Source organism: the organism of the source record quoted next, unplaced genomic scaffold, assembly GCF_019419815.1.
Source record: "Pyrus x bretschneideri cultivar Hongxiangsu unplaced genomic scaffold, Pyrus_bretschneideri_v1 Contig3, whole genome shotgun sequence".
NCBI lineage: Eukaryota > Viridiplantae > Streptophyta > Magnoliopsida > Rosales > Rosaceae > Pyrus > Pyrus x bretschneideri.
This window is the reverse complement of record NW_025999612.1, coordinates 4,889,682-4,906,178: the sequence shown is the minus strand read 5'-3', so window position 1 is coordinate 4,906,178 and position 16,497 is coordinate 4,889,682. Positions and strand designations below refer to the sequence as shown.

The 16,497-nt window shown below is 37.2% G+C and overlaps 2 protein-coding genes across 2 annotated transcripts; one reads left to right on the top strand and one right to left on the bottom strand.

Annotated features, from left to right (window-relative positions):
• Positions 1-2,016: 2,016 nt before the first annotated feature.
• LOC103943814 (umecyanin) lies at positions 2,017-3,440 on the top strand. Its single transcript, XM_009354176.3, has 2 exons — positions 2,017-2,387; positions 2,914-3,440. The coding sequence occupies exons 1-2, from the start codon at positions 2,210-2,212 to the stop codon at positions 3,297-3,299; spliced, it is 564 nt and encodes a 187-aa protein (XP_009352451.1). The 5' UTR covers positions 2,017-2,209; the 3' UTR covers positions 3,300-3,440.
• An 8,947-nt stretch (positions 3,441-12,387) lies between these two features.
• On the bottom strand, positions 12,388-14,035 carry LOC103943740 (ethylene-responsive transcription factor CRF2). The gene has a single exon (XM_009354082.3). It carries the CDS (start codon positions 13,634-13,636, stop codon positions 12,569-12,571), a length of 1,068 nt encoding a protein of 355 aa, XP_009352357.2. The 5' UTR covers positions 13,637-14,035; the 3' UTR covers positions 12,388-12,568.
• Between the last annotated feature and the right edge of the window lie 2,462 nt (positions 14,036-16,497).

Below are 16,497 nucleotides of genomic sequence, written 5' to 3'. Positions count from 1 at the left end.
TTAATATATAAAATAACTCCCATCAAATATCCCAAGTTCATAAACCACTTTTGCTAGTCATCTTATCTAATTCATTGATCTCCAGCCGAAATCATCCACATTGACGATTTATCCCACCAATACCCTATTCTAATGTGCACACCAGGCTTGCCTAGAATTGGTTTCACAATTAATTCAACTACAAAAAAGCTAATTTCCACATTTTCCCACAACCTAAGTAACTCCTTTACTTCGTTGACATATGATAATGATCATGACAGTGTACAATATACCACATTTATAATATATCATATCTAAGCCAATAGTTAAATATATATAGCATGTTCACATAGCAACATTTCACTTAATACAAATAGCACATGTAATTAATTAATTCCCCAAATTCCCCTACCTCGAATCCTCACTTCTTACTCCACGAGTACGTCTTTTGCTCATCTGCTTTATTACTCTCTTACTCACTTTCTACGTAGGGTATGTATTGCATGTTCCCAAAAAAAAAAAAAAAAAAAAAAAAAGAGTAAAGATGGAGCATTGCTCCTATTTATACTATAAATGAGGCAGCCAAACGAGTTGTTCTCATTGGTTTATAGGTTTCTCTACAATCAACTCCTCATGCTATAACACCATTCCACGTTAACTATAGGGTTCATTATTCATCATCATAGCCTTCAATAGTCATCACACTATAGTGCTTACAAAGCACTCTAAAAACACCAAGTGATGACACATAACCTACAAACTTTCCACCAAACATGCTAATAATATGATTAGTGTCCTTAGGTTAGCATTGTGGGTAAACACCAAGTGGCAAACTTAGCCACGCAATGAATGCCATTTGTCCTCAATTTCCTAGTCCAACTGTAAATTCTGAATTCGTATAGACTCCTAAATGTAAACCAAAAATTGTTTTGATCTCGAAATGAAATACACTTTCATCCTATGACATTCAAAATAGTAAAATCTACAACGCATTCTAAGCACTTTGAAAATTTAGGAGTTTCACAATCTATCTAATAAACTAAAGAAGGGTGAAGTCAAATTGGATTTTTTCCTATTCCAAAAGGGTTAAATATAAATTGTATATGGTTTGTAGTCTAATTTCAACCCAACCTTAGTTAACCTAATCAACTTTCTATTTAAATATAAGCTAAATAAAAATGTTCCCATTAATGCAAGATTAAATAGAAATGAAAAGAGAAGTCTAAAATTTTAATCATATAAGCACGTCGTGTATAAAATTTAGAAATTATAAGACTCCACAACATTAAATAAGATATCTATTAAATTAAAACAAAAATATAATTTGAATTTGAATTAAGTACACATTAAAGGACTAAAATCAATATCCAACGTAACATTAGATTTTTATTAAATTTTAATCTTCTTTAAGGATTAAAGTTCAAAAACCTCTAGTAGTTGTTTTCTTGGAGTGGACAAATTTGTATAAAATAAAATAAAAAAACTCTATGTACATGTAATACATTGTCATAGTGAAACCATAAACATCTTTAGTGCGGACGTAGCTCAATTTTGGTGAATTTGCAATATATATCATTATGTTTTTGTGCATTTGTATGATTTATGGTGTAATAAGTTAATCCAACTATTGACATCAACAATGTCCATGGTAATCATGTTCAGACTTACACTTGATTGACAAGTTTAACGACTAATTAACCACATCCGCCATACTAACAGATTAAAGTCAATAATTAACTAACCTGAAAACGATTCATATCGAACAGAAGCATAATCAAATCAGAGAATCGTTTATTAACAAATTGCTTAATTAGGTTCAACAAGACACCTGATGATTCAAATAGTCATTTGTTATTTCTCCTAAAATAGCCATAACACTGCATGCAGATTGTTAGTTTTGCGTGCTAAAAACCCTCTTCTCCTTTGAAAAATAGGCGAAATTCCCTTCTCATATCTCTAACAACATAACCGTTGACGTCGTCCGAAACCCTTAAAATACCATGCAATCACAGGAGCAAGCAACTCCAAACAATTTTTATAGCGGGCATCCATCTCACTGTTCTTTTAGCCGTCTTGTGTTGAAGGAAACAAGGACTAGGTTACAATATTATTATTTTTATTTTATTTTTATTATAATTAAGCTTCCTTCAACACCGGCTCACCAGGGAAATTAAATAAAATATTTATAAGAAATATATATCGAAAGATATATAGAACTCCGGGAGGCAAGATGGGAAAGATTCAGATTGCGGTGTTCCTAGCTGCAGCAATGGGCTGCTTCTTGATAGGATCAGTGAGTGCTTTCACTCACATTGTTGGAGGAAAAGAGGGCTGGTCTGTACCTGAGAACAAAACTTTCTATGAGGACTGGGCTTTTCCAAGAACCTTTGGGGTTGGTGACAGACTTGGTAAGAACTTCTTGTTGATTTTTCAAATTTATGAAGGAAAAAAAAAATAGTATCCATTTTCATCTTATTTATTGTATAAAAGGCTTTGAATTCCCAATGTGGGTTCTAACCGATAAACGAACGAATGATCTGTCTGATTGGCTTGAAAGGGTTTCGGTTTTGAATACATGGAATGAGGTTCAGAACGAAACCCTAAATTTAAAAACAAACAAGGAGTTTCAGTTTGATTCTCGAAAATAAATTAAATAGTTTGTACATTTGTAACATGTGTATAATACTCCGAATTTACTACCTAGGATTCTAAATGATTTTTGTTTTCAAACTAAACAATGAAGATGAAACTCGAACCAACCAAATATGGTTTTGTCTTGGCAATCGAAATTCCTTTGAGCTACGTAAATCAAAGCAAGTTCGGCTTGGCCTACAAATTTTTAAACTTTACGTTCATATACTCTTGAATACCATTTGATATATCTATATATATCTGGCTAACAATTCTTGCCTGAATGTGTGGTCCGAATTGCAGTTTTCCCCTACAGGCCCGGCTCTGGCAACGTAGTAGTCATCAACAAGGACGACTTCGACAAATGCACACAAAAGAATGTCATCTACATGTATTACAATGGACCAACCATCCTCGACCTCACAGCACCAGGTGACTACTACTACTACAGTGGCGTCGGCAAGCACTGCGAGTTTGGCCAAAAGCTCCACATCAAGGTCGTCAACAAGCCTGGATCGTCTGGCAAGATTTCCCCATTCAAGCTTGTTTCCAAGAACACCAAGACTACTGCTGGCGCGCCTGCCCCCGTCACAGATGCGGCTGCTCCTGCTCATTCCTCAGCCACCACCATTCAAAATGTTGGCATGGCGTCTGGTTTATTGACCGTCTTCCTTTCTCTCTTCATCTAAAGAGAGATTATGTACTTTTGATATTGCCCTTGACAAAGTAATTACATGATATATATCATCCATACTTCAATTAAGAGAAAATTCTGTCAAACGTTGTACTGGAAGATGGATTTTTACCCCTATTAAATTAAATAATCTTAATAATTCATCTAAACCATGAAGTTACAATTACATTTACATGGAATCTTAGTTTAGTTTATCCAAATGCTTAGGCCTTTCACCGTGAGTCAAAAGTTTTGAGTTCGATTCTTATAGAATATTTAACTTTTACAACCATTAAACTTACATGCTACAAAAACAGTGTTATAGAAATCAAACTCATATGGCCTGATTTTCATGTATGGTGATCAAACTCACATAAACTACTGTGGAATACCTTAATGGCTCTTGGATTAACAATGCGGAAAGACAAATATTTGACTCTTGAGAATGGACTCAAGCTGCCCTTCACTCAATAAGGTATAGGTATGATTTCAAAGAAAATAATGGACCATCAATTCAGCCCATTCCAACTAGATAGGCCTTAAACTATGACCCAAGAAGCCCGAGGGTAGAGTATTGGTAATGACCAAATCCATTTTAAGAGCGTGTACAATGGAAGAGGATTCAAATTGTACATTCAAACTCAAATTCTGGTTTTCAACACATTTTGGGCACGAAAATGTACGGCTTCTTCTATGTAAGTAGATTTTCTTTATTACACACAAATCACAATTTGACATATGAATATATATGTATATATTTTTTTATATGTTTGTAATAAGTCACTTGAGTAAATATGTCAGCTTATCATTTATAGACGGTGAAGAATAACTCCTTAACAGTAAAAACGAACCAATATTCTTCTCAACCACACATTTCTCTCTGCATATCTTTCTTTCTACTAGCTGAAAAATTAAGTGAGATACGGAATAACACGTTTGAGGCCGTGAAAAATGAAAAAAATTTGGATAAACAAAAAGAAACCAGCAGAAAAAAAAGAAAGAAAGAAAAAAGGTAAAGACTTTGGATAAAGAGCACAAAAGGAAGGTTGAAAGTGCAAAAAAGAAACACAAAAGAAGTGCATGGTTGGAGTGTGCCGTGTGAGTATAGAATAACTTATATGACACAGATACATTGTTACGTTGATGCATATTATCCCAACAATACAGGAAAATGGGTTAATCTCTCACCATGTCTTCTTGTATCATTAGCACGAAACATCATCGTGGCAGTATACCCATGCCATACAAATCACTCACGTGATGGGTTGTTTGATATTTCAACAAATATCATCCATCCATCCCTCCATTAAATCTCATGAGAGATATCAATGTCCGACCCATAGAGGAAATCTCACTCGATATTCTGTATCAAGAGTCTTGCTGTCGGGTGGTTGCTCAACTTGGCTCCCATTTGACCCTACCTGCCTAATTTTCCACCCACAATGCATGACTACTGCTTCACTGCAAACCCAGATGCATGCATACATACATTTAGTCTGAAAATTTTAATTTCTGCAATTACTCGTACTGCACATATTGTTGTACGGATTTGATTTGCTCCTCGAAAAAGTAAGCTAGCTAGATATTTAGATTTGGGGACAACCTCAAATAAATAGAGTGGTTTCATAATTTTATAGTCACTCACCCTCTTTTCTTCCAATTCTATACCTAAAATAATAAATCCTAGCTAGCTCTTGGTCAAAATTGTAATTTTATTTTGTGACATTGAAACATATCTTAAGTTTGAATATTTCTTTCATGTTCATTAGAAAGAAGTGCGAAAGTACTTAGAGATATGTCAACCCTAAGTGATGACGACCATGAAAGTTCGGAGATGATTATTAAAAAGCGCATTTTTTCATAAACTTTTTTTACGCAATTAGATTTATTGTAAGCATGTTGAAATTATTACTAAAAAGTGTTTGGACGTGTTTTTTGGGACCATCTCCAACCCACCCAACTAAATGCTAAGACCATCTCCAACCGAAGGCTGGCCAGAGGGCTCGTTTTAGCCCTCTAGCCCTCCAAGATATTAATATTTTAATGAACAGTACATGATCATATTTGCCTCCATCTCCAATCGAGGGCCAAAATGCTATAGGGCTCATTTTAGCCCTGTCAGAAAAAACCATCTCCAACAAAGGGCCAAAGGGCCATAGGGCTAAACATAATTATTATTTAAGTTTAAAAACTACAACTTATATTTAAAAATTACAACTTAAATTTAAAAACTACAAATTAAATTTAAAAACAACATTAACTTAAATTTTTTAAATTCATAAAAAAAAAAATTGGCCCAAAATTTTTTTTTTGAATCCAACGGTAACTAGCCGTTGCATTTGAAAATTTGGCATAGCATTCCTGTTGGATATAACCAACAGGAATATTTATATTGATGTCAATTATATCCAACAGGAATACTCAAATTTCTGGCCCAGCCCAGGGCTGGCTGGCTCATTTGGGCCAGCCGGTTGGCCCTTTGGCCCTTTTTGTTCAGTGGGGCCCACGAGCCTTTTAGCCTAGCTCTCGGTTGGAGATGATTTTCAAGTGTTTTTCGGCCTTCTGGACTCTTCAGTTGGAAATGGTCTAAATGATCTAACCCAAGAAGGTGACAATAATAAGAGCTTCACAGCTTATCCAAATTATTATTTTACCTAGTGAATCATTTCCAGAGTGTAGGGTTATTTCTTGCAGAGTACAGTGCACTTGAGAGTAGAGTTTGTTGCCCCTAATTATTAATTTGTATTCCGTTGATTATCTGATATGTTGTTTCTCAAAACCAGAGAAAAAAAACAAAGAAAGTGAGATTTTTTTTGGAATTTAAGGGATTGTTCTGTTACATGAAATCCTTTTTCCCTCAAGTGTTATGAACGGGACAAATACTAAGGATTTCGAATCTCTTTGATAGCTCGGATATCTAATAGAATTTCCAGCCACAAATTTGATGTACAATAAAAAAAATATGGACGCGGAGAAACAAAACTCTCCAACCAAAATATTCAGAAAAAGTGTAAAAAAAATAAAATAAAAAACCACAAAATCTAATCCCATGAGTTCAAATCTTGGCCAGACAATCCCAAATGGGCTTTGTAAGAACAAAACAAAAGCCCACAATTCAGTGGGCCTGGTGGTGCTCCTATCGAAAAATGCAGGGCCACGTCATCGGCACGAGAGCTGGTGGGACCGCAATCGCAATCGGATGGCGCAGAGTCGCAGACACAGTGAAGAGTGAGCTGGACAGGGGAGGAGGGGGTGGGGACCGGGACCAAGAATGGGGCCCAAAGGCAAAAGGCCGAGTTGCAACACTCGCACTTGCACTGCTCGAGGTGGAATACCGTTAGCCTGACATGACGTGTACGGCTGTGATTGACTGATTATGTGGAGAGGTTGGACGAAATAACAAAGAAGATCTTCTGGGCTGCACTCAGTAAATCTGCCAGATTTTGGTGCGTTGTGCAGAACATTTAAGCGTTGGGTTGGTTTTTGCATGTGTCTTGTGACCTCTCTCCTCCCCTGTATTGGTTATTGTTCACAGAGAGAGAGAGAGAGGGCAGAGGCGGCCTAGCCCCGACAAAGGTTGAGGCACAAGGGCTCGTTCCCCGAAATAAGTCACAAATGGTGTAACACAAAATACTTGGCTTCCCATAATTTGACAAGAGTAATTTAGTTACAAGATACATTACGCATTATGATTTATAATTTATCGTAGATTCTTGACAATTTGACAAAGAATTCATTCTTTCGGTGCACCAAGTCTATTGTGAACATAAAAGAACACGTGTTTCACTTGCATATTGTTATGATTGCAAAGATTGTGATGTATCATTATAATTAAAGACAACTCATTAAGATCTCATTTGAAATTGTTTCTTTAAATAGTATTTATGCTCAAAATTACTTAAAAGCTCTTATGTCATAAGGACATTGAAAATCTTAATAAAATTGTAAGAGCTCTCAAAACCAATAAGCACTTCTAACATTTTTTACCAAACATACTCATAAGTGTTTTTGTTGATTTAAAATGCTTTTAATCGTTTAAAAAACGCTTCCAGACAAGCTGCTTTTTTTTTTTTTTTTTAATAGATCCAGACAAGCTCAATATTATGTTGATATAAACCCCAAGTCCGAGGTGCACTATTTGAGGGGATGATGACGTTGAATTGATACGGACCGTGGATAGGTTGATGAATATCTGGGTAGGCATTGTATTTTGTCGAGTGATTGCAGGTGTTTTGGTTTGGTTGGTTAGTTCATGCATTTATATGGTCTCATTTGAGGTTAATGTATACCTAACTTTAGAGATGAAATCACTCCATCTACTATTTTGGTGCTTTTCAATGTGACTATATACTATTTTGTTGGATTTACAACAAAAATTCAACACAATTCTTGTCATATTTGACAATATATTAAATGCAACCTTGAACTTCAAGAATGAAGTACTATGGTTTGGTGATATTCCCCTTTACTTGAAAATGAGAGGTCTTAGGTTCGAATTCTGTGGATGGCAAATTTGATACCAAATTAGGATGTCCATTATGTGACTTCGCCAAAATCCCCATCCCCTAAGTGTAAAAATATCGATGTACTAAAAAAAAAAAAACAAAAAAAAAAGAACGAAGTTTCCTACTTCTCTTTCAACTTGGAAAATGTTCTAATGCTACATGTGCTTGCTTTAACTTTACCTATTGGGTGGTTTAGATTAGACAAGATCGAGACTGAGTTCAATTTATTTATATTCAATTCTATCTCTGTAGAAGAAACTTGTTGTCCACAATATGTTGGACAGTTGTCCAATTTATTAAGTATAGTCTCGAAGGATTTAAATTCACTAAACATGAAAGCCCCATTGTCCATTTTAATTGATTGGTCTTGAAAAGGTTGTTGCTAGGTGTCGCTAATGTCTTAACTTCTTGCATGACTAAACGTTACATAAAGGTAGTATATATTTCATATGATATGACATGTTATGTTATTAAACTATTGCATAAAATAAAGACGTCGTGCAACCAATGTTTCTTACGAAAAATCTAGTAAGAGAAGTTATAGAACATATCTCTAATAAGCATCACCTGAAACAAAATGAAATAACAAAAAAGAGATGATCTTTCTTCTTCTTAACTGGTTGGTTCGTATATGTTGTGTATGATTGTAGGGGACCCCAAAAGTTTAAGAACATACAACAAGGAACGGAACTGCTGTCCCTCTCTCTCTCCAGCCAGGCTTCAATTGAAGGCTAAACAAGTCCTTGAAAATCCCAGAAGACCTACATAATTAGGACACAGGACACGTACCGAAAAATCTCACTCACTCCATCATTTCAAAGCTCTTGCATTTTAAACACTTGGAACTCCATGATCCATCAAGAAAATGACATCTCAGTCCTCCCCAATAAATACCATTACTATTCATGCAAATTTAACACATGCATGCATGCCTGGAATTTGTCGCAAAAGTTTTGAAGAACCAGAAACCCAATAAAGGAGGTTTGCAGAATTTTGCAATACAAAAGTAAAATATCGCAAATAGATTGGGCAAAAAAAAACAGAGAAAAAGACAGATTGGGTTTCTCAGGGGTATGTTTGTCATATTAGCGACGCGTGCAGGCTAGAAGGCTTTCAGGTCTGTATCCAGAATTTGCCAAAACCTATTTAATAGGGCATTTTGGCACTTGTTTGAGAAATCGGCAAATGGAATGGAAGTTTGGATTTTGTGGGATGGGGCATCTGGTTTTAGGGTTAGCCAGCCAGGTACTACGTGAGTTTTTCCGCTGCTGCAGTGGGTGAGGCACAATTGTTACAATTTATATGATGGCATTCAAAACAATTTCATGGACCACTGGACTGCTTTTTCTTCACCCCTGTCCGTTGATTCGATTTGATTTGATTTAAACCTTTCTTCCTTTTGTTAGATTAGGATTAACTGATATAGTAGTTTAACCGCTTCGGTTCACAATCTAACAACATACAATAATATAGTACACATCCTAAACGGGTGTTTAGTTGACAAAATGAATGATTAATTGGTTTCTTTTAAACAAAGTGTGATTATTCATACAGCTTTACTCTGCAAATTCTCTCCAAACTCCAAAGTCAAAACTATGGTGTTCATGTGGAGCTCCCAAGTGAACCACTAATTAGTCAAACATTGGCTTTCCCTTTTCTGTGTTTTTCTTTCGCATGGAAGATACTCATATCAAGTAGATCTCATCGGTAAACAAAGATACGGAGTGAGGGTTCGATGACAATAGCTATGTCTACGCATATCTCATTAAATGAGACATGAAGTGAGAGATGCATGGACATAAAAGTTAATGAAAAACTCCTTTGTAAAATAAAATTTTGCATTTTAAGGTGAGGAATGTGTTCTTTTAAATAAAAAAACAAAAATAAAGTGTTTGGTCCAAATATCTGAAAATAATAATACTTGCGTTCCACTTATGAGGGGACAATCTACTTGCTTTCTTACTTTTGATTAATGTCTTTTTACCATACGAACTTCATGATCTAAAATGTTCATACTTTTTATCATCATCTAAAAATTATGTCGGCAAAAAATTATTCAAGTTGAAGATCATTTAGTCATCCTCATTTGTCAAACCAATTGACGATTTTTGTAACAAGTAGCATCCTCATAATGAACCTTCCCTTTGTTTGATGCATTTGAATCGCTAATTAATGATTTTCAAATTGAATGATTTTTTGCAAATATAATTTTTAGATGATTATAAAGAGTATAAACGGTTCTGATTATGAAGTTCGTGTGATGAAGATATGTTAATTAGAAGTGGGGAGACAAGTAAGTTCCCCCATCAGGGGTAGACAAGTATTATCCATATAGTTTTTCCATTTGGTAGCAATGTTTTTCCATTTTCTATATTAAGAGAATGGTGGGGAAGGTGAGGCGGGTCATGCTTGTGGCAAAGGTGGTGCAGGGTGGTGTTGGCGGCAATAGTTGTCGCAGTAGGGGTGGCACGATTATACATATAGGGTGGAGGTGGTGGCAATGGTGGTTCAGGCGGTGGAGATGTTGGCGATTGTGGGGGTGGCATGGTGGTGAAGGGTAGTGCCAGGGGCAATAGTGGTTTAGGGTGATGGAGGTGATAGTGGCGAAGATGGTAGCAATGGTTCTGGTGACAATGTATACGGGGGTGGTGGCGGCAATGATATAGTGTGGGGGAAGTTATGGTTGTAGAGATGGTAGTGGCGGCGATAATATGGTCATCGGGTGTTTGTTACATGATTGATTTTTTAGGTCTTGAAACTCTAATGTGATTAGGTGTATCTCTTTTTTATTTTTTCTTTTGGATGTAGACACATGAAATACCAATTTGACGTTTTGTAACACATAAGACTTTTTTGTATCTAATGTTTTGTATCAAATGCATTTTATTACACTTGTATACATAAAACACGAAAATAAATATTTCAAAAACGTAACCAGACCCTCAACACCCAATCATAACATAAGCAACATATATGTCTCAAAACTTTAGGCCATCCTATCAAGGCATGGTTGTATCAAATATATATCTAATAATGTTGTCATATAACCCTTCAATAATTGGCATCTTTTCAACCGTTCTTTGCACAACAAAATTGTCTCCCTTTTCTCGTCAAACATTTTGATTGAGTGTTTGACAGAGAAAAATGTACATCCATATTGCTGTTTTTTGGTCTCACTCTCCCACTTGCTCACAGTATCTACGTGTTACCAAATGAAAGCTCCCCAAGCAATGCATAAAATAACAAGTCTCCCTCCCACCCAAAACAGCCATAACCCTGCCACTGTATATCACCATGGATTCCATTTCCTACATTAATTCCATCACAATAACGTGCCATGTCTCCTTTCAATATATCAAGACCCATGAGATATTTTTTTAGTGTATCTGGAATATAAAATGGTGTATACTATCTATCACACTTCTGACAGAGGGATATTGAAAATTATACCTTAAATTGTTACATATCAATCTTATCGTTTAGTTGTATGATAACATGTGGTGTGTCAATATGTGTGCCGAAAAGACATAAAAATTTCTCAAAACGCTGTCGGATTCCTTCCCGCTCTAACCACTCATTTATTTCTTAATTTTATTGAAAATGATTGGATTGATCACAATTAGGCCACTACTTAATTTGTTCTTAATTATTGATAATTAGATCTGCCATGTCTGCATCCAAATATCCCTACTTAGACCTAAAGGAACGGATATAATGAATAAGCCCATCATTCTTCTTATCTGGAATATTGCAGGGACGTGAGATCTAATTCTAACCCACCAAATAAGTATCAAAATTCTTCCCACGAATCAAAAATCTACTCAAAACAAAGATACCTTCCTTCTAAGTTTGTCCTGCCCTTCTACTTCATATTCAAATTTAAGTAGCTAGGGAGTAGTGATAATCCAAAACAATATAATTACTTTCTGATATATTTCAGTATAAAAATTCATAATTGTTATTGACGTTCCAAATTTATAATAATAATAATAAACAAAAAAGAATTTGTATAAAAATGAGTACATTTGTTTGTTTCTACAAGTGTTGTTCTACACTAAGGAAAGAGATGATGGCCTGAATTCGGAACGTTGTGGATTAAAATTGAAAGCCCTAACCAGGGGGTAGGATAGCATGTTAATTCGGAGTTTTTGTAAACAACACCTAGAGAATTATCAAGTTTCAGTTTAACGTTGTAGAATCAATGCCAAAAAAAATAAATAAATAAATAACGGTTGACATAAATGCTAATGCTTAAGGAAGCAATTTAACCCAAAAACGTTACAAAAATTAATATATGATACCAAGGTTGTTGTTACTATTATACGTGTGTTAATACGAATGAATTGGTCGAAAACAAGAGTAGTTAGAATCCAAATATATTTATTGAATTAGTGAGAATTTTATTGGATTTGGTCCAACCTTACAAAACAAAAAAAATAGCTTTAAAATTTGATAATTCATTTATAAATAAACCCAGCACGTGTGCAGCTCCACATGTGTTTGCAAATTAGGACGCGCAAAGCAAAATATTATGGGACGGGTCAGTCACGTGGCATTTAAACGATAAAACCAAAAAGAACAAGCGCACTGTACACCGTATGGCCAAAACTCACCGTTCATAAATAAACAATTACAAACCAAAACTGATAAAAAAACAAAAACAAAAAAAAAAATTAAAAATTAAATTAAATTAAACACATTCCGATTTTCCGTTCCCGCCGATACAAAACTTGCCGTTAAACCGACAACACAAGGACGGAGAACTATAGTGTTGTTCGTCTCATAGCGCAACCAGAGGATCGGAACTAAACAGGTCGCCGATGTCTTGGAAATAGTCCTCCGTACACCACGGCGAGGACCCGAATCCGAAGTCCTGAACCGAATCGACAAACAGGTCACCCAAGTTTCCGAAATCGGTCATTTCTTCTTTCGAAATGCCGAAGTTTCCGAAATCGGTGATTTCTTCCTTCAAAATACAGATATCGTCTCGGAGATTATTCTCCTCGAAGAAGTCCGGTATCGAGGTTTCGAAGTTAAATATGTCGTTCGGAATAAACGTTTCGAAACTTGTGTAATCCGAAAACTCGGACAAGCTCTTCGAAAAGGAGGAGTTCTCTCGGACATTTCGGACTTCGGTGACTTCCGGAGATTGTTTCGGCCACGGCGACTCGGCTTCTTCGTTGGAAGGCGAGGGACAGCGTAACACTGATGTCGGAGAGCAAAGGTGGTTGTGCGACCCGTCGCCGGAATAAAAGCCAGAGCTAACTTCCGGCTTAACGTCAGGTAGAGATATCGCCGGAGGAGGAGGAGCGAAGTTGGTGAGCGCGTCGGGTCCACGCAGCTGAATGGCAGCGTTGTCGTACACCACAGCGGCCTCCTCGGCCGTGTCAAACGTTCCCAACCAGAGCCGTACACGTCTCAGAGGATCTCTTATCTCCGCCGCCCATTTTCCCCAGGGCCTCTGCCTCACGCCACGGAACTTCTTCCCCACAGGAGCAGCAACCGCCTTCAAATCCCGGCGACCACTCGCCGGGCCTTTGGATTTCCCAGACGGCCGCTTCCTCCCGGTCCTCGACATCCGACTCCTCCAAACGGCAGAGTCGGTGTCCCTGTTTGAGCAGGACTCGATGGTAATCTCATTAACAAATCTCTTGACCCGGTGGCGGGTCCCACAAAAAGACGAACCCTCGGCCTCGTCGTCGCTGGAGGAGTCGGTGGCGTTTCCGTCGGTGACCGATATCCGCACAACACGCGGCCTGACGGACTCGAACTCGTCCGCTTCCGCCGAATTGGCCACCATCGTAGTGTGGCTCCGGTGGTGCGTGTACCTAACAGCAGGACGATTCATAGCTCACAAAAAAGAAACAAAACTTTCTAGAGTGAAAATTTAGAAGGTGAGTGGCATCGAGAGCGGGTTGAAAGAGTGAGTGGGTGGGGGAGCGAGTCAGCGGTGGTGGGTTAAAATAGAGGTGGAGAAATCAGAAGAAAAAAAGGAGATTCTTTGAGAGCACACGAGGAGGAGAGAATAAAGAGAGAGAAACAGGCGTGAAGGAGAAGCTGCTTCTGCTGCTCGAAACGGAGTGAAAATTACCAAAAAGTACCATCAAACGACGAGAAATTTCACGGAAAGCTTCGCCAAGAAAAGGAGAAAAAGGGGAAAGAGCGTGAGGGACGAAGCTCCAGGCCTTCCCGGCCAACGGTACGGAAAAAGAACGGGAGATTTTCAGAAAAGCTCCGAAAGGGAATATAATGTTTTCGGAATCGGAATCGGAATCGGTTTCTGAAAAGCAGAGACAGGGGGTGGGGGGTGTGTGAGAGTGGTAGTGGTGGTGGGTGTAGTGAGAAAAGAGGGGAGTGTGTGGAGTAAGTGAGAAAGAAAGAAGAAGCACAAGGTCTCGCTGGATACCAAAACTACCTACTTTATAGGATCCCTCAACAGCCGTAATCGCTAAACCCGGTTTTTTTGTTTTTTGATAAAATCGCTAAACCCGGTTCAGCTGCCTTCTCATATCTTTTTCTTTTCCCTTTTTATCCCCAAAAAGGCAAGAAAAATCTTCTTTTTTTTATATATTTTATTTCGGCTCTAAAAGCTTCAAAATTTTCAATTATTTTTAGTAATTAGAAGGCGGGTGGGGCCGGGACGTACCGGGGGAGAGTCCGGCGAGACTCGGAGATATTTTACGAGGCGCCGCATGGGAGGAGAGGACCGAGGGGGGCTCAGGTGGGGCCGGGGCTGACTCAGCAGCTGGAGAAAAAACTAATTCTTGGAGTTTGGGATTCGGGTCACGTGAGAGGACATATGGGTTCTACTTTGACTGAATATTAAGATTAATTAATGGTGTTAATCCCCCATTGAATTTCTGTTACTTGTCAGTTACTGCTTAACGTTCGGTTACCGACTTCACCAGTGGGGGTGTTTTCGTCATCGTAATACTTAAAATAAGAAAATGGCGTTACGAATTTATGACCCTACCTTGTGTGTGCACGTACTATGATTTAGATTTTATTTTACCATTTGAAGATTTTAACCTTCTCTTTTTGTTTAATTAACAGCTAAATGTGACGTGGCAGGCAACCTCGAATACAAGGCAATTTTATAAGCCTATTTTTATCTCCTTAACCACTGCATGCCTTCTCCGCAACCTTTTTATCCTTGTCCACCTCACGGTGATCGGCGAAAAGCTTCTTTCAACTGTTAGACTCGCGACGGATTGAGGATTCGAACATTAGAGGATCGTCAACTGAATTATATTGCATAGATATCGTCATATTTCGACAAGTAGAACTTTTGTTAGTTTTTATTTTTATTGGCCGTAAATGTAATTAGGTAATTCATATGTGGGGGAATTAGTGGGAGGGTAGGGGTGATGCATTTAAAAATGTAGGCGTTGGATCATAAAGATGGTGTTTTTATTCCACTCGTTGTATGCTTGAAACGGATATGCATGGTTTCATTAGGCAATAAGTGGGGGAGGTGGTATTCAATGAAAACAAAGTAAATAGCAGGGTAAAAAGGGTAATTTCCCACACATATATGGTCATAAAATTATGAGGTATTTTACAGACAATACATGGTCATATTAGTATTATTATACTCTTCGTCTGTAACATTTAAACTTTGTTATTCATTCATATTTTAACACTGAGATTGATAACATCATGTGACGATATAATTATCTACTAAAAATGTCTCCATTATTAGGTCGTTTAGAAAAAAGAACATAACATTATATGAGTTTTTACGTTTTACAGTCGTTCAAGCATATATGATTGATTGTCGGACGTTGATATAATGTTAGAAGCATATCTAAAACCTAAATGGCTTCAATATATTGAGCTACTTGACTAGTAGAGTAGTGAAGTGCGATAAGTGTTTATAACATGACAATATTTAGGTGATACAATAAAGAGATAAACAAGTAGAAATTAAAGTAGTGTCTTTTTCTAGCAGAAGCAAAAGCCATGAAAGAGCATTACATATTTATGAAAGCTGTCAGACTCGTGACTATCAGTATCCCTCAATCCTCATGTTCTAGATGCATCTCATTTCCCCCAACTTAATTAATACGAAAGTGATTGATGATAATATTTACCCTTCCTCTAATACAAATCATTGTTTCCTCTTTCAATTTTTTACAACTTGAATGTTTCTTCCTACTTTTTAACGAAATTTTACTTGCATGGACAAATGTAAGTCATTAAATTCCAGACTGGTTAGATACAATGAAATTTAGTGTGTCGGACTCTAATAACAATATTATATAATAATTAATATATAGTTTGCCAAAAGTGTCAATAATCTTTTTTTTTTTTTTTTTTTTAATTTTTTTATCTCAAATAGGTGAAGTAAGGATGATCTAACTAACTGTGTTCAAAAAGCGCCCTAGGGGGTGCCTAGATGATAGGCGATGTCCAGACGTTGTGGTTTAGATTAAATTGAGAGGAAAATCGGGATGTGAATTAGGCGGCGTCCTGCAGGTCGTATAGGTGGCCTCAACGGTTTGGGTGGATGTCGAATCGCTGCAGGAACGGTTTCTCATCAATGAGATTGAGAAATTAAGGTTGAGAGAGACAGATCAAAGCCCACCCCGCTACCCAAATTAGGGTGTTTGATTGATCAACACCTTGGCTACCCGAATTGAGATTGAGAGAGGGAGAGAGGGAGAGAGAGAGAGAGAGAGAGAGAGGGACTGAGAATTGAGATCAGGG

What these genes read in the sequence shown, in the direction of transcription:
- LOC103943740 (XM_009354082.3), bottom strand. Translation starts at nt 13,636, where the DNA reads ATGAATCGTCCTGCTGTTAGGTACACGCACCACCGGAGCCACACTACG.
- LOC103943814 (XM_009354176.3), top strand. Translation starts at nt 2,210, where the DNA reads ATGGGAAAGATTCAGATTGCGGTGTTCCTAGCTGCAGCAATGGGCTGC. An exon ending in TGGGGTTGGTGACAGACTTG is followed by an intron (nt 2,388 to 2,913) that starts GTAAGAACTTCT and finishes TCCGAATTGCAG; the next exon opens with TTTTCCCCTACAGGCCCGGC.